The 17873-nt window shown below is 45.1% G+C and overlaps 1 protein-coding gene and 1 non-coding gene across 9 annotated transcripts in view; one reads left to right on the top strand and one right to left on the bottom strand.

The window, feature by feature from the left end:
* The window catches only part of PTPRT (protein tyrosine phosphatase receptor type T), a 1160687-nt gene that overhangs the window by 77669 nt on the left and 1065145 nt on the right, over window positions 1-17873 (bottom strand). For 4 of the 8 annotated variants that reach the window (XM_069548590.1, XM_069548586.1, XM_069548588.1 and 1 more), the window contains one exon: window positions 10747-10934. In XM_069548590.1, coding sequence (XP_069404691.1) covers window positions 10747-10934 — 188 coding nt within the window. Of the gene's footprint in view, window positions 1-10746; window positions 10938-17873 lie in introns of all 8 variants that reach the window. The other 4 variants (XM_069548589.1, XM_069548585.1, XM_069548587.1 and 1 more) reach the window with 1 other exon arrangement.
* Window positions 7065-7136, top strand: TRNAY-AUA (transfer RNA tyrosine (anticodon AUA)). Its single transcript has one exon. It is a non-coding gene; the product is annotated as a tRNA-Tyr (tRNA).

The raw sequence follows: 17873 nt of genomic DNA on the forward strand, positions 1-17873 counted from the left end.
GAAGCCCAGGTGCCCCAGAGCCTGGGTTCTGCAGCAAAAGAAGCCACAGCAATAAGAAGCCTCTGCAGGACAATGAAGCGGAGCCCCTGCTCTCTAAACCTAGAGCAAAGCCCACGTAGCAAGGAAGACCAGCCAAGTCACACACAAATAAATAAATAAAATCATACATATAAATAAAAAAGGACCACTGCTTTGGGCAGGAAGGTAGATGGAAACAGCAAATTCCTGGGGAAGACTGACCCTAAAGACACTCTACACACCTGCAGAGATAGCCCATGGATATAAGGGTCTTTCTGTGTTGGTTTCTTTAAGAAATACTGCCTTTTAACTTTCTGAATGGAACTATTCTTTTCTTAAAAAAAATAATTTTTTTTTTGGGGGGGTTGCTGTGCTGGTCTCTGTTGCTGCATGCTGGATACCTCTAGCTGAGGTGAGTGAGGTCTACTCTACTTTTGGTGTTCAGTTCAGCTCAGTTCAGTTGCTCAGACGTGTCTGACTCTTTGTGACCCCATGGACCGCAGCACACCAGGCCTCCCTGATCATCGCAAACTCCCAGAGTTTACTCAGACTCATGTCTGTTGAGTCGGTGATGCCATCCAGCCATCTCGGGCTTCTTATGTGGCTGAGCATGGGGTCCAGGGTGCGTGAGCTCAGCAGGTGCAGCTCGTGGGCTCTAGAGAGCGGGCTCAGCAGTTCAGTGCACAGGCTTAGTTGCTTCGTGCCGTGTGGGATCTTCCTGGATCAGGAATGGAACCTGTGTCCCCTACACTGGCAGGCAGATTCTTAACCACTGGACCACCAGGGAAGTCCTGGATGGAACTATTCTTATCCTTAAATTGTTTTCACCAGTACTTTGCAAATCAATTACATTAATATTTGGCGTTACTATACTATTTTCCAGACATTTCAGAGAAGAGAAAAGAGCAAGATGCTGGCTTTACCTCCAAGAGGCCTATAGTTTGCTGGGAAAGCTCATTCTAGGATACCTCTGTTCCTCCCATCCCTGAGTCTGTGATCTCTGCATCCCATTCCAGGCTATAGCCTGTTGGTCCTGTCCACACGTTTTCTCCATCTTCACATGTGAGCTTCTGGGAGGGTGTCTCAGGTGCCCAACAGTTCTCCCCTAAACTTGAGGTCAGCTAGAATTAAGGGGTGGACTGGCAAAGGCCATGTTAGTTATTATTATTATTTGGTTAATTCTGTTCAGGAAAACTGTGAAAACTTCCTATTTTTCTCCCCAACTAGTTTCATTTTGAGTTTTCTCGTTTCCTAGTCAGGAATCTTTGTTTCCCATGTAAGAGGTGACTTGCAATATTTCCATCCCTTTATGTTTCTGAGCCCCCAAAATATGTGGTTTGCTCTGTCATGCATGCTTTTTCTCAACCCAGCCTTCTACTTTTCCTCAACTCAGTGTCTCAGCTTTTAGAAAATTTCTGATTGTTCTTGAAGTAATAACTGACAAAAAGCAAAACTAAACAACAAAACCTGCTTTCACCCTGGACTGCCCTTTCTCGAAGCATGCCAACTAGAGTTCTTTTATATAATTACATGGTGTGGGAAGACCATGTGCTTCCTTTAAAGTAGGGTCTTTACTGTTTTTACCTTTCTAACTATGCCCAGTACTCTATTCAGTGTAGGTACTCAGTAGGTACTCAATAAGTGTTTCTGGCCAAATGAAGCATAAGCATACATCATCAGGCTTCGGGAATCCATGATATGTAATCAAACATTTCACAGAAGATGAAAAATGGGCCCCGAGATGGAAGAGTCTCACACAAGTCTACCCATCGTGTCAGGGGCAAATTGAGAACCAGGTCTTCATTCTCAGTTGAGATAAGTTTTCTATGGTAGCACCTCAAAATTTCTCCTTTGATTGGGGAGGGTTCCAATTAAATAGAAAATATCTATCTGCTATGTTGTAAACAGAATACCAAGCAGAAAAATAAAAATAAGCTCAAAGGAAAAGTTTCAGTTAATAGTCTCTTGCACATGAGCCCTTTCTTAATAGGGAAAACTTATAAGTCTAAAACCACATGATGTGTTTGGGACACCTCTGGAAATGGCCCACTTTCTCCTTATTTTAATCCATGGAACGTGGACTGAAATAAGCAGGTGGAATCAGGTCTTTCTGTTTTGGTCATTATGAGTTTCCAGAGCTGGAGAACAGGCATGGTATTCCCTTTCATGATTTGGGCTTCTGCCACTAATTCCTTGTGTCCTTACCCAAGAATCACTCATTTGCAAATCAAAGAGCTGGACCAGAACCCAGAGGTTACTTACAGTGGGATGTTTTGTGACTCTCTTACCAAGTGAAGGGAGAAAAAAAAAAGTTGTAGAAGGAGAAGGTCGGCTCTGTCTCTGCTTGGGTGGCTCTGAGCAGAGCAGAGGGCACCTGGGGGTGATTTGAAGCATCCATCTCCATGGTTACACTCCATCAAAGCTGCCCGCCCAACACCACCCACAGACGACTAACAAAGATGGCAACACTGGCCACTGGCCTCACCCCACGCAAGCCACGCACACAGCGTGTCTGCCCGGAGCTGGAAGATGAACAAATGTTTGCTCTTCATTAGGCTGTATCATATGCCTCACAGCTGTTCCTTGTAGCCTTAAATAGTCTTAATGGAGCTGTAATAACCAGATACCTTCTGGTTTCCCTACTGGGTTTGTTCTATTCATTATGACAACAGGCTGCCTGGATTGGACTGGGATTAACACAATTCTCTTCCTTCTCTCCATCACAAAGTCTCCTCATCTTCTTCCCCAGCATCCTTCCCAAACTTGATATTCAGCTGACCCTGATGGTGGCTGGGGTTCTGGGACTCACAGACAAACCTAACTCTCCAGCCAACATCTGTTAACATTTGATGGCATGCTTAGGGTTTCTGGTTTGTAACTGGGGGATGCTGGGGGAATTTGGGCTGGGGGTGATAGGAAGGGGAGGAAGGAAGACTCTGAGATCCAAGATCATGTGCAGAAGCCCCTTGACTTTAATGTGGCTGTGTTCCAACAGCAGGGTGGATTTGAGGGGTCACCACATGCTTCCATAGGCAACGGACGTCACCAGCAGTCAGTTCTGAAGGTGAGGGGAGGGGTCTGTGGGCACAAGCAAGGCAAGTGCTGGGGACTCCATGGGTCTCCTGAGACCTTGAAAGTACATTAGAGTCATCTGGAGAGCTTAGAAAATATTGATCCCTGGATCCCACTTTCAGAGATTCTGACGTAATTAGTCTGAAAGATGGCCTGGGGTGTTGGTGTTCTTAAAACTTCCCTGGGTAATTCTAACATGCAGTCAACACTGGAAGCTTCTTCTAAGACTCAGATCTGTATGGGAAGTGCAGTTAATTTGCTTTAGGCCTCCTTGAGTACTTAGGAACACAAGGCCCCCTGGTCAGTCATGGTAGCTAAGGCTTGAGACATAACTAGCAGGGTGGGAGCCCCAGAGAGTGAAATCTAGTGGAGATACGGGTAGGATGGAGGAGCCACCTGGCCTGGACAACTGGTTCCTACTGAGACTCCCAGCCCTGCACAGACAGAGCACTCTTTGGATCCCTTTAACCAATGCCTTCACTCTCATTGCATAAATATGAAAAGGGAGGCCCAGAGAGGAGGAGTAACTGGCCCAAGGTCACCCAGATACTTAATGCAAGAGACAGGACTTGAACCTAGGCATTCTGACTCTCAGTTCAGGACCATTCATGCATTATTTCAAGTCACTGAACTTAAAATATATATTCAAGTTTACATGCTCAAGAGAACAAGATGAATTTATGGCTCTATATGAAAGAATGTGTGTGGGCTTCTCTGGGCTCAGGGCCCAGTCTCCTGGTTCAGGCAGCTTCATACTTTCCTTGAATTACTGTTCCTGCTGTTCCTACCTGTCTCTGGTTTCCATGCTCTGGTCTACGACAAAGAGTTGCATCTAAAATATGAATTCAGCTTAAAAAATCCTGATTTTTTTTCAGTAGCTCCCCATTACTCCTGGAGTAAAATTCAAACTCCTCAGCCTGACAAGACCCCCTTGCCCCAACCCCATGCCTGCTTAACAATTTCAGTCTCATCTCCTTCTGTGCTCCCTCCTAGTTCTTAAGCTTTGACTCAGACTTCATGTCTTCCAGAAAGCCATTGGCCATCCAACCTCTCAGGCGAGGCTCAGTGCATGCCACCTCCACGGGTTCTGATAGCACTTTGTTCAGTTCAGTCGCTCAGTCATGTCCGACTCTTTGTGACTCTTTGTGAGGTTGCTCAAACTCATGTTCATCGAGTTGGTGATGCCATCCAACTATCTCATCCTCTGTCATCCCCTTCTCCTCCTGCCTTCAATCTTTCCCAGCATCAGGGTCTTTTCCAGTGAGTCAGTTCTTCACATCAGGTGGCCAAAGTATTGAAGCTGCAGCTTTAGCATCAGTCCTTTCAGTGAATATTCAGGACTGATTTCCTTTTGGATTGACTGGTTTGATCTCCTTGCAGTCCAAGGGACTCTCAAGAGTCTTCTCCAACACCACAGTTCAAAAGCATCAATTCTTTGGTGCTCAGCTTTCTTTATGGCCAACTCTCACATCCATACATGACCACTGGAAAAACCATAGCTTCGACTAGACAGACCTTCGTCAATTAAGAAATGTCTCTGCTTTTTAATATGCTGTCTAGGATTGTCATAGCTCTTCTTCCAAGGAGCAAGCGTCTTTTAATTTCATGGCTGCAGTCACCATCTGCAGTGATTTTGGAGCCCAAGAAAATAAAGTCTGTCACTGTGTTCATTGTTTCCCCATCTATTTTCCATGAAGTGATGGGACTGGATAGTGCTCTGAGGATGCCTGTATTGTGACACTTTACTAAACAGTGAACTAGTCAGTTTATATGCCCATCTCTAAGAATAAGCTCTATGAGCTCAATTGGTAAAGAATCTGCCTGCAATGCAGGACACCCCAGTTTGATTCCTAGGTTGATATCTGCTGGAGAAGGGATAGGCTACCCACTCCAGCATTCTTGGGCTTCCCTTGTGGCTCAGGTGGTAAAGAATCTGCCTGCAGTGTGGGAGACCTGGGTTTGATCCCTGGGTTGGGAAGATCCCTTAGCAAAGGGAAAGGCTATGCACGCCAGTGTTCTGGCCTGGAGAATTCCATGGATTGTATAGTCCATGGGGTTGCAAAGAGTCAGAAATGACTGAACAACTTTCACTTTCCCCATAAGGCAAAGACTCTATCTTGTCTCCTCAGTTCCCAGAGACCAGTACAATGCCTGGTCCAGGAAAAGTGCTTTAACATCTTACAGTTGAAATTCTGCAAGACCGAGTCCTTGGTCCTCATCTCTGTCTATACTCATTGACTTTGAACAGCCACATATCAGTTCTATGTCAACGATTCCCCAGATTTTCTCCGAAGTCCAGGCTTCTTTCCCAAATTCCAGTCTCATACATCCAGCTACCTACTTTCCCCCTCCACTAGGATATCTGTTGGACAGCTTAGTTCAAAAAGGAACTCCCCATTCCTTCCTTATCCTCACTGTTCTACCCGCAGGTTCCCATTTCCACTGTGGCAACTCCATCCTTCCAGTGTCTCAGATAACAGCCCTGGAGTGACCCTTGATTCCTCTGTTTCTCTCAGTTGCCATGTATAACGTGTTAGAAATTTCTGTTGGCTCTTAAAATACATTCATAGTCCAACCACTTCTCCCAGCCCTGCTGCCACATTCCAGGTGTGTCACCACCATCTCTCCACTGAGCTACTGCAGTGGCCTCTCAACTGGCTTCCCTACTTTTACACTTTCCTACCTTTGTTTCCATTCTCCACACAGTAGCTAGAAGCAGTCTTTCAAAATGTCAGGAAATTATCGCTTGTTTTCTCAAGCTCTGCAGGGGCTTTCTATCCCATTCCGAGTAAAAGCCTAAAGTCCTTCTAATGGCCTATAAGGCACTGTATGCTCAGGCCCCCTTCATTTTTCCAACTAAACCTTCTATTACTTTTCCTCCATGCTCACTCTACTCCCTCCAGGACCTCCGTGTGCATACCAGATATATTGCTCCCTCGATCTGGACTCTTTTCCTCTGGATATTTTCCACAAAGTCTCTACCCACATCTCATAATTAAAGATGGCCCTTTCAGTCTGTTTAGTATTGGAACCTCTTTCACTTCATGTTCCTGGAATATACCCTCTCCCTTCCTTGTACTTTTCATTTCCCATGGTACTTACTTGTGGAAGACTGTATAAGCCACAGATTATATTTTTCAATTGCTCCTGTTTTGTATTACCTTTTAGAACCTTGCAGCTGCCCCTCCCTTGAATAAGAGATGGAGTCTAGGGACTTCCCTGGTGGCTAAGTGTCCAAGTGGCTAAGATTCTGCACTCCCAATGCAAGCAGTCTGGGCTTGATCCCTGGTCAGGGAACCAAGATCCCATGTGCTACAAACTAAGAGCTCATATGCAGCAACTAAAAGACCCCACATGCCACAAAGAAAACTGAAGACCCCATGTGCCGCAACAAAGCCCTGGTGCAGCCAAATAAATAGTAATAAAATACATTCTTTTTTTTAAAAAAAGGGATGGAGTCTAATTCCTCTTCTGTAGAGTGTAGGCAGTTATTGCTTGCTTATAACCAATATAAGGTGGTAAGAATGTTCTGTGTGGTGTCCAAGTGTAGGTCACAAGGGGTAACGTACTTGCCATTGTGTTCACTAGCAGGCTCACCAATGGAGCCCTGCACCACTACGGAAGAAGTTCAAGGATCTTGAGGCAAGCTTGCTGTGAAGAAGCCAGGCTACCTGAAGAGGCTGAGTGTAGGTGTTCCAGCTGGCTATTCCAGCTGAGATCCCAGATGACAGCCTACATCAGTGGGTAGCCATGTGAGTGAGGACACTTCCAGATCACTTCAGCCCTAAGCCATAGAGCCTTCCAAGTCAAGGCTTCAGACATCATGGTGTAGGGACAGACTATCCCTGCTGTATCCTGTCCAAATTCCTGATCCACTGAATCAACATGCATGATAAACTGGTTGTTTTACATCACTAAGATTTGGGGTCATTTGTAACACAGTATGTTTTTACTGTCTACCATACTATATTAATTCCTTGGTGGCTCAGACGGTAAAGCATCTGCCTATAATGCGGGAGACCCAGGTTCGATCCCTGGGTTGGGAAGATCTCCTGGAGAAGGAAATGGCAACCCACTCCAGTACTCTTGCCTGGAAAATTCCATGGATGGAGGAGCCTGGTGGGCTACAGCTCATGGGGTTGCAAAGAGTCGGACACGACTGAGCGACTTCAATGTCAATGTCAATACTATATTATTTACTAACACACTACAATAAGTAAGTTATTGTAAAACAACCTTATTTTTAAGTTTATTGTTTATTTTGAGGTTCCTCTGCTAGAACACAAGTTTCACAAGGACAAGGATCTTCGTCCATTTTTGTTCTCTGGGGTATCCCAAATATCTAGAACAGTCCTTGGGAATAGTAAATTCTCAGTAAATATTTAATGAACAAATTTGTAAGTGATTGAAAAACTTAATTGAATTTTATAAGACACAGCTTGCTACAGCTGAGAGGTCTCTTATATGTCAACTTGTCAAATCCACTCATTTGTATGAAAAAAGTGACAAGAGTAGGGGAGTGACAAGCAACAAGCAGAGCACACGGTGTGTGGCTTTGAGAGTAGGCCTGGCAACCCGGGAATCTTCTATCTACAGAAGGAAATGGTCTTCAGGTAGATTTGTGATTCTTTGCTCAGTCTGCAGCTTCCAGACATCACAGGAGCCTTGATGATCAAAACAACATCCAGCTACAGTCTCTGTTACTGGAAAGACACTGTGGGAAGACTCCTGTTAAGTAATGCTTTCCAATTAACCTCCAGTTAATCAGGAAATACTGTTAACTAGAAGCTAAGCATTCAAGCTAACTGATTAATATAATTTGAAATGATTGAGGGCAAGTCTAGTCTACTTGATGCTATTTCTGGTTGAAGTCCAAATGATGGAACAACATGTATTGTTTTCTCTTTCACTATAAAAGCAGTTAATTTCCATGCTGGAAAGTTTGGAAAATATAAAAAGGCACACACACAAAACACACAAAGAAAAAAAAAAATCAACCCAAATTCCACCACACAGGGATGGATGCTTTTAAAAGCGACATCATTCTGGGTGTCAATGAGCCAAGATTGTCAAATATATTTGTATTTCTGTTTTCAAATTTTAGATTGCAAGTTCTTAGAACAGTGTTCCTCAGGCTTTGACTACTTGGCCACCTTTCTGATAAGTCACACAGATCGATCCCTTAATGCTATTTGAACATTTAAAACAAATTAAAAATTATGACTCATGACTTATTCAACCTTCATGATATTGACTATGACTTTATAAACAACACACCCTCTCCTGACATTCGCTCAGCAGACAGATCTACATAAGTGAGTTTAAGTGCATTCGTGTGTCCCCCTCACCTCATCACACACACTTTCAGGGCTTGGGATTGAGGCAGGAGATAGATGGGCCCCAGGCTGAGGAGCTCCAAACAGTCTCCCCATGATGCTTCAGAACAAGAGATAACAACAGAGCCCTGCTTGAATAAAAGATAAGCTGATCACATTTTTTCTTGTTCTTGTGGTCAAGGATACAGCCCAGACCACATGTGAGCAGAAAAGATCCTCAGGGGTCAAAAAGGAAGGAGGGGGGTGCCAGCCCATAATATGTCCTGTCAACCTCCCAGAAACCTTCACACTAGAAAATTCATCTTGGCTGAAAGATGTGCATGCCCACTGGAGAGGGCTCTGAGTCAGACCAAATATGGACATGAGCAAGATGACTGGCTGAGGCGACCTGCAAAACTGCCCCCATATAAGAGAGCTAAGCCACTCCTACTGGGCGAAAATCACTGAGTCCACCTGTGGATTCTTCCACATGTATGTCACTTCTAATGCCTGCTTCACAATCTTTGTCTCTTTGCTGAACTCTTTTTTCAAAGCAGATAAGGACCGAGGTCCTGCTTCCAGCTGCTGTACCCCACAGCCCCCTGAGACCAAGAACATTCAAGCAACCTCCTAGGAAATAAGTCCCAGGGAGGTGAGGCGATGGGACTATCTCCTGCGGTTCTTATCCCAATATCCTCCCCAAATTTATAGATTAAATATGTGAAAAATGCTATTTTACTTAGACCATATCTGAAATTAACTGCTAGTTCTCCTGAGCTGGTAATTACTTACATTCATTGACATAAACGTTTTTGTTCTCATAAATGTGTCAAACGTTCCCCTTGCTACCATGTTTTACACTCTCATAAAGTTTTAGGACCAGACAGGCTCTTAGTAATCACCGTATCCAAACTCTTCATTCCACTAATAAAGACTTTTAAAAGTCAGATTGCAAAGCGAGAGAGGCCACACAGCTTGTTGCAGGGGGACCCCTCCCCCATAGTTTGGCACAATTCCATGACCTCACACAGCTTCTGAAACACTGCTGTGTAAGCTCTTTCTCAGAATACAGTCTGAGAGTTAAACTTAGTCCTCAGTACCAAGAATTCCAAATGTGTAGCATCTGAGTCAACGCATTTTCACTGCACACACTGAAACTGAACCTAGCATATTTGGGCCACATGCTGCATGTGAAAGAGAAAAAACACACCACCACCACAAGAAAACCCAGTGCAAATAACCCAGAGCTTGGCACACAGTAAATGCTCAAAAGATATTTTGGGAAAGAAGGAGGAAAGGGAGAGAGAGGAAAAGAGAAGAAAGAGATGCTCTTTCCAAAGCTGCTTGCAGCTGCATTCTGACTGGCACAGGCTGCTGCTAAGTCACTTCAGTCGTGTCCGACTCTGTGTGACCCCATAGACGGCAGCCCACCAGGCTCCCCCGTCCCTGGGATTCTCCAGGCAAGAACACTGGAGTGGGTTGCCATTTCCTTCTCCAAGGAAGGGTGGCACAGGAAGGGTGCAAAATTCCTCCAGGGGAGTGAGATGCTCTTTGGGACAAGAAAACATTTTAATGAGTTTCTCCTTTTTTCATTCCATTTTTTTGTTTGCAAAAGGTGAGGCCTAATGGGCAAGGAGTGAAACAAAAGGAGTGAGATAAAGGAAGCTAAATTGTTCCGCATAAAAATGTAAAGGGAGTGTGGGAGTTCCCTTTTGGCTGCTAGAAAAAAGAGGAGGAGGAAAAAAAGGAAATTTTGAGGACATTAAAAAGAACTTTGGGGAAGGAAGTGGATAGAGACCTGTCAGATGACCAGAACCTCAGAAGGACTTGTATCTGGGTGCTTCCTGTACTGCAATCCTGTGATTTCACACACCTCAGTAACAACTGCTACTCACAAGTCCCTGGCAATAGAGACAGGCTGGGGAGCAAGGCAAAGGATGTCCAAGGCAAGGATGCAGAAAAGGTACAGAGAAAGGGGGGACGGCGGTCACCAGATGAGACTGACTGGGGGGTGTTGAAAACACAACCGAAGCATGACTACGAGGCAAGAGGTGATCAGGAGCAAGCAGACCGCCTAGAAATCACTGCAATGCAGGGGACACCTGCTGGTTTTTCTTCAACGTGTAGGACGGGGGCTCAAGTCATTCTCTCTTCCTATTGAAGGAAGATGTGACTCCAAACTGATACAGCAGATCTGGGTGGGGACTGAGACAGTGTATTTCTGACATGCTGCTGGGGGCTGCCGATGCTGCCGGACCAGGGACCATACTTTAAGTAGCAAGACTAGCATCCAGGAGGCTTCTGCGCCCACCAGGGAGTTTCCTGCAGGGTGGTCTCTTACCTCATACTCCTCCTTGAACCCGTAGCCCTGGCCCCTCTTCATCTGGGTGATGTGCTGGAGCAGGTCAGCCACCCGGATGGCGGGCTGGAACTGGTCTCGGGGATAGCTCATCTCCACGGGGTCGCAGGCTCGGTAGGGGTGAGTCTGGATCGTGAGGGTGGGCTGCGCCAGCTCCCCGCGGCTGCCATCTGCTTCAAAGAGAAGGAGGCAGAACAGGCCATCACCTATAGGAGCTTTGCCCTCTGTCCTCTGTCCCTCCCCCAGCTTGACATGGGGAGGACCGAGGGAGCTAACTCAGGACGGCTGATCGGGGAACTTCAGAAAGAACAGAGATGGTGGTTTCCCTGGCCTGGCTGTAGTGGCGGGTTTAAGAAACTAAACAACAAACAAACCAGTGACGCTATAACCTGCGGTCTGTCTCTACTTCAAGGGCGCATCTTTACAGAGTAAAGCCAGGCTTCTGGGCTGGCTGTCAGCTCTGTCCGTCCTCCAGGCTTGTCAGGGTGGTCGTGGCCAACCCAGGCCAATCCCAGAACCAGTGAGAAGCCGGGCAGACTGGATACTGGGAGCACCCTCCTGCAGCCTGCCTGGAATGTCTTGGTGGTCCCTGGAGATCAGAGCCACTTGTCTGCTTCGGGTCCATTTGACTGTGTCCTTGCGACCTGGTTTCTCTACCAGTTTGTTTCCCTCAGGTTCCCTGGGAGGAACTGGAGCCAGTCTTGGATCCACAGTAAAAAGGGGGACCTTCACCCTCTCAGCTGCTCTCCAGCTATGGCATCTGCAGTGTGACCATTTTCTGCCTACTGTCTGATTTCCCCAGCAAGTAACACTCTTAATCCAGGAGTGATGCTGTACCTACCTCGCAGGTAGAGAGGCCTGGACCTCCTCCTTCAGCTGCTTCTCCCAGGCCCGGGCCATATACCTGATCTCCTTCATCACCTCTCCTTGGTACAAGATCTATAATCTCCCCTGTTAACAATCTTTAGACACACTGAATTGAGCTCACTGCTCCGTATTAGTTGGGCCACCCTCAAAACGGATGCCTGTTGAGGGTGGAATTTGAATTCTTCTGCTCTCCTTGTACCAGGAAAACCACTTTCTTACCCTCTGAACTCCCTGCCAGGCACACAACTGTTGTATTCTAGGGCCAGTGCATCTCATCCAGAACCATTCAGGCTTGGTCTCTCCTCCCAGAGACGTGGACAGTCTACGCCCTAGACCGTTGTGTCTGTGGTGTGCATAAGATGAGGACTGCCAGATTTAATGTGTCTCACCCAGATGTTTTCAGACACTGCAAGGTGCCAAGGCAGACCCCACGAGGTCTATGCCACACTCATTTCCTGGGAGGCTTAGCATGTATTTCCTCATTTTCTGCAACTTGTCTTTTCAGAATCCACGCATCTTTCAGTTTGTCTCTATGTCACAATAATCCATCAAACATTGATTCTATAGAAGTGAACTTTCCTCCTATGTGTCGGCATGAGCAAAGCTGTTCCTAGTAAGGAAATGATTGCCGACAGAAAGATCTAGAACTTACAGGTTTATGCACCAGGAAGAAGGGCCTAGATGTAAGCACATGATGCGAGCAGGTGAGATGTAAGCACATGTCTCCTGGCAAGCAGGAGGAAAATACAGCTCATTTTTCTCCTCTGATGTGAGCTCATAGGTAGCACATCGGCACAGGTACTGCTTCAATCCAGAGCTGGCAAATGTGGGCACTGTGTCCCTTCTCCATCACACCCTTGTGACCGGGAGTGAAGATTTACTGAGACTTCACCCTGTGCCAGGGACTCTGGCAGGCACTGGAAATGCTCAGAAGAACGCTTTCACCCTTGACAGTCTAGCACAGCAGTCCCCAACCTCTTTGGCATGCGGGACCAGTTTCGTGGAAGGCAATTTTTCCATGGATCCAGGGTAGAAGATGGATTTGGGCTGATTCAGTTGCATTACATTTATTATGCCCCAGCTGATCTGACAGGAGGTGGAGCTCAGGTGGTAATGAGAGTGATGGGGAGTGGCTGTAAATAGAGATGAAGCTTCATTCACTCCATGGCTGCTCATCCCTGCTGTACAGCCCAGTTCCTAACAGGCCATGAGCTGGTACCAGGCTGTGGCCCAGGGGTTTGGAACCCTTGTAAGGTGGACAGACAAGGAGACCCATTGGAAGCACAAGAAGAGAAGTGGGAAAAGCCAAGCATATCTACGTAAGAGCAAGGAGGCTGGGATGGAGCGGAGGTGGAGGGTGGCAGGTGATGGGGGCAAAACTGAAAAGATGGTGTGAGGTCGGCCTAAAGAAGTGTGAATGTCTATGAACCTTCAAGCCAGCAGGAAGGATTTTAAGAAGACACCTTCTCTACATTATGTCTTGCAGCTCAGTAATAAAGAACCAGGCTGCCAATGCAGCGGACACAGGCGCTGTGGGTTCAATCCCTGGGTTGGGAGATCCCCTGGAGGAGGGCATGGCTACCCACTCCAAGATTCTGGCCTGGAGAATCCCTACGGACAGAGGAGCCTGGCGGGCTATAGTCCATAGGGTCGCAAAGAGTCAGACATGATGGAAGTGACTTAACACATATGCCTTGTAGGTGTCCCAGCTGCCATGGATATATGGCATCCTTCTGGTGAACATCACCCATGGGGCTGGAGAAGAAAGGAACACTTGGGTTTCTTCTCCAGATGCTGTACTTCATGGTTTTCCAGGACAGGATGAACCAGACTCAGTGCCTGGAGCCCTGGCAGTGTCTCCCACCTAAGCCACCATCATATACGGGGACAGATATCTTCAGAGACCCATGGGCCTGGGCAGCCTGGGAGACCAGCTGTCTGGCAGAGACAGGCTTCTTAGGATCAAGCACCTGATGAGTTTTGCGAGATGCCAAGTGTTTCCAAAACCAAACAGCTACCAATATGGGTGTTTTCCTCTAAACACATTGCTAGACAGACTGTAAACTCAGTGTCAGCAAAACCAACACTGGAATGGAAAATAAATGTGTCTGAAATTTAGCAACTTGTATCGCTGTAACATTTGTAATAATGTCAGTGCTGGTGCTAATGATGCTGTGAAGACTCGGAACCAAGGGATTTTCAAGGTTTATTAATTCAACTAGTTGGACTCCCTTTTCCAATGTATCTTACTTCACCTATTCCCTTATTAACCTCTGATAATGCAGAAGTGATGCCTTTTATCACACCCCATTTCACCAGACGCACTATACTTAATTTTCCATCATTAGGTTTAATGAAAACCCAATTTCACAACTCACTTCTCTCAGGAACCTACAAGTAATGCTATGTTTTTATCAGCCCCAATTAAAAAGCATTATGATGTTCCTATTCGAGAGGGAGCCTTAAAACTAATGTGCGATTCTGTTGCTAATTCAACAAGGGCGCTGGAATCCACATGCTGCTCATAAAATGTAACTCGAACCAGCTGGCCCAGGGAGAGAACAGTTTTCATTTTTCTCCTCATCAGACCCTTTCATGCCATTTCAACTTCTCATTTATGGGTCTTGCATGTTTATTTATCACATAATAATATTTTGCATGTCTTCTGTACTTTTTTCTATAGCTGTTCTCTAGGGCTTTAATTCCCTCCCCACCCCCACCACCGCAACAAGTCTCGCTGTTGCCTACGAGGCACTTGCAGGGCGAGCAGAGGGCTTACGGTGATGTGTATGAGATGCCGGGTTGCCATGCTCCTCTTGATTTCCTCTTTCCTGTCTCTTCTTCCTTGGGAACCTGGCTTTGACCTTCTCTTTCTTTTTTATTCTGCTGCTACCAGTCATTACAGATCTTCCATTAATGTCAGCTACATATTTCTAATCACTTGCTAGGAGAAGACACTTCAACCAGCTAACAAAAATGAACTGAGTACGTACCCTGTACAAAGCACAGACAGGAGGGTGGAGGAAAGCGTGTTCAGAGGAAGAGAAGCTGCCACTTGTAGGAAAGAAGGTGCATAAACACTTCTGACAAAAGTGAGATAGGATGGGCTCTGGGAGGTGAAAGGGTAACATGCCACAGAGTCAGGCGCCGTGGATATATTGCTCAAGCTTTAAGCATTCACACGCCATTTCTGTGGATTTTGCTGTAACTGTGTACAACCTGTATCAGCTCTGTCCACTTCCATGATGATGGAAATAGTCTGTATCTGTGCTGTGCAATACGGTAGCCACTTATCAAATGTGACTACTGAGCATGGGAAGTGTGGCTAATGTGATGGGCAAACTGTATTTCACATTTTGCTTAATTTTAATTCACTTAAATTTAAAATCCCACATGCGGCTTATGGCTCCTAGACTGGGAACCACAGATCTAGAGAAAGATACAGGAAGAGGGAGAACATTCTGGAGTTACACAGAAGAGTAAAGAGGTCCAGTGGAAATACAGCATGGGCCATGTATGTAATTTAAATTGCTTTACTTATAGCAATAGCAACATTAAATAAAGTTAAAAAAAAGTGATATAATTTCAGTAAGAAATTTTGTTAAATCCAATGCATCAAAATGACATTTCAATGCAAAACTGGTATAAAATTATTAATGATCTATTTGACATTCTTTACTCATACTAAGGCTTTGAAATCCAAAGTGTTTCAACTCAGCTGTATGTCTAGTGCTTAACAACACATACGGTCACTGGCCACAGTACTGGACAGGGCAGGTATACACAGACATCCAGTCAAGTCAAGTTCCAAAGAGAGCTGACTTAGAGCTACAGTGAACTACAAACGGCACCTACCCACGCAGCTCTGGCAGAGCGCTGTCCAGGGGAATGTCATGTAAGGACGGATGTGCTCCGTATTTGCATTCAATGTGGCAGCCACTTCCTGCATTGGTAGATGCATTCTTTACCGCTGGTCATGCCACCTGGGAAGCCCCTATGACTAACACGCACTTCAAATATGGCTAATGTGACTGAGGATCTGAATTTTCAACGTAATTTCAATTAATTTAAATATAAATAGCCACCTGTGGCCAGAGGCAACTTTATTGAATAGTGCATATCTACACAGTTATGCTTTCAAATTTTTTCTTTAAATCAACTTTGAACCAGTTTTACTTTATATCATTATGAATGATAGTGAAATATAAAATCATCAGCATGATATGCTACTTTTGATTTAAACTAGGATATGGGCTTCCTTTGTGGCTGAGATGGTAAAGAATCTGCCTGCAATGCAGGAGACCCAGGTTCGATCCCTGGGTCAGGAAGATCCCCTGAAGAAGGGAATGGCAACCTACTCTAGTATTCTTGCCTGGAGAATTCAAGGGACTGTATAGTCCATGGGGTTGCAAAAAGTTGGACATGACTGAGACTTTCACCTCACTTCACTTCAAGTGACTAAACAAGAGAGATGTGCACAGATTTGTGACCTTCGAGAAAGTGTACGTTCACACCACACCCTCATCTCATATCTCCCTCGGGAATTTGTTCTTACTCGATGTAATGGCAGACAGAATTACCTTGTCTCCCAGCCTTAAAACTTGTAAAACTGATAGTAAATGCAATGCTACCTCCCTGTGCCACATTCCTAGAGCTGAAACAGTCATTATACAGTTGGCAATTGACACTTCTATACTTTGTTATTGAGGTAACACTAGCTCAAAGGACAGAAATGTTTCATCTTTTCCCATTTTCTTTCCTGGGCTCAGAGAATCTAGCAAGCCAATACAGGGATCATGCATCTCCAAATCCTTTCTCTTCCTCAGTCCCTTTTATTGGCAAAGACAAAAGAAGGTGAGGACTTCCCTGATGGTGCAGTGGTTAAGAACCTGCCTTGCAATGCCAGGGATGCAGGCTTGATCCCTGGCTGGGGAGCTGATATCCCACATGGCTTAAGACCTCACACAGCCAAAAAAAAAAAAAAAAAAAAAATATATATATATATATATATATAGACAAAAGAGGGTAGATAAACACCTTTGTACCCCAGAATGCAGGTTCAGTATTAAGAAAAAAAACTGTCATGGGAAGGGTCACGGGAAAGTGCTTCTGGATTCATTTGCTTAAAGAAATCAATCTTTCTCTTTGTGGGGAGAGTATGAATTTCTTCTTCCACAGCTCTCGAGATGGAAGGATGGTGGAAGACACGCCACATAGAAGAGGGGACTGTGGACATTCATTACTTCTCCTGCTTCAGCCACAAGAAGAGGATTCCAATCAGCTGAATAGCAAAAGCGACAGTAAGAATCTGCCTTCTCTGTTTATTCGCAAACACCAGTCCTGAAGAGACCTCTTCTCCTTCAAAGTTGAGAAAACAGAAACAAAACAGCACGGAGTCTTAGAAAAATCCACGATGTGAAAAAGAAGAAAAACAACACTCTGGATGCTGAGAAAAATAACGTTTTCAAAAGAACAGAGTAGTCTGTGATGACTACTGACTCAACAGTCATCCTCCAAATTCTTCCTTTCTGGCAGAACTCCCAAATAAACTTGGATGCCCACACATTTTCCATGTGACTCAGAGGAGGATGGCCCTATTCCAAGACCTAGGGGCAAATCCTGATTTCCTTAAGCCATTTGGGTGTTTCTATCATCTCTGCCAATTCTCAAACATTTTCAGTGAGCTAGGAGGGATGTTCTATTAGGGGTTCTTCTAGGGAAGATTTTCTTGCTTCTAAGAAGGATACTTCAGCAACTTCCGTCTCCTATTGGACACTACCATGTGTGGGCTTGATGCTTGGAACTGCTAAAGCAATCTTACCTCCTAGAGGGGATCCAGGCTGAGGACAGGGTCAATATGAGATGGCAAAGTAGAGAACTTGAAAGGAACTGGAGCCTTCATGACATTCTTGTTCATATCATTCAACCAAGCCATGGAACCGCCTCAAACTCCTGACTTCCTCTTTTGTAAGATAATACATTAACCTACTGTTTAAGCCCATTTGGATTTTTTCTATAACTTATACAATAGAAAATAGAGTTGGTATGGAAATCAAGAAAACATGGAACAATAAAGGTAGTGAAAGATTAACTATGAAGACAGATGTTTCAAAATATGGATTGAGCAGGGCAAAGAAAGATGAAATCAAAATATATTAACAAAATTAGAATGGGCACTGGAATTTGTATTGAGAATAAGCAACAGGCAGAAACTTGGGAAGAATTAGAGAACTCTGCAGTGA

Source organism: Ovis canadensis, chromosome 13 (assembly GCF_042477335.2).
Source record: "Ovis canadensis isolate MfBH-ARS-UI-01 breed Bighorn chromosome 13, ARS-UI_OviCan_v2, whole genome shotgun sequence".
Lineage (NCBI taxonomy): Eukaryota > Metazoa > Chordata > Mammalia > Artiodactyla > Bovidae > Ovis > Ovis canadensis.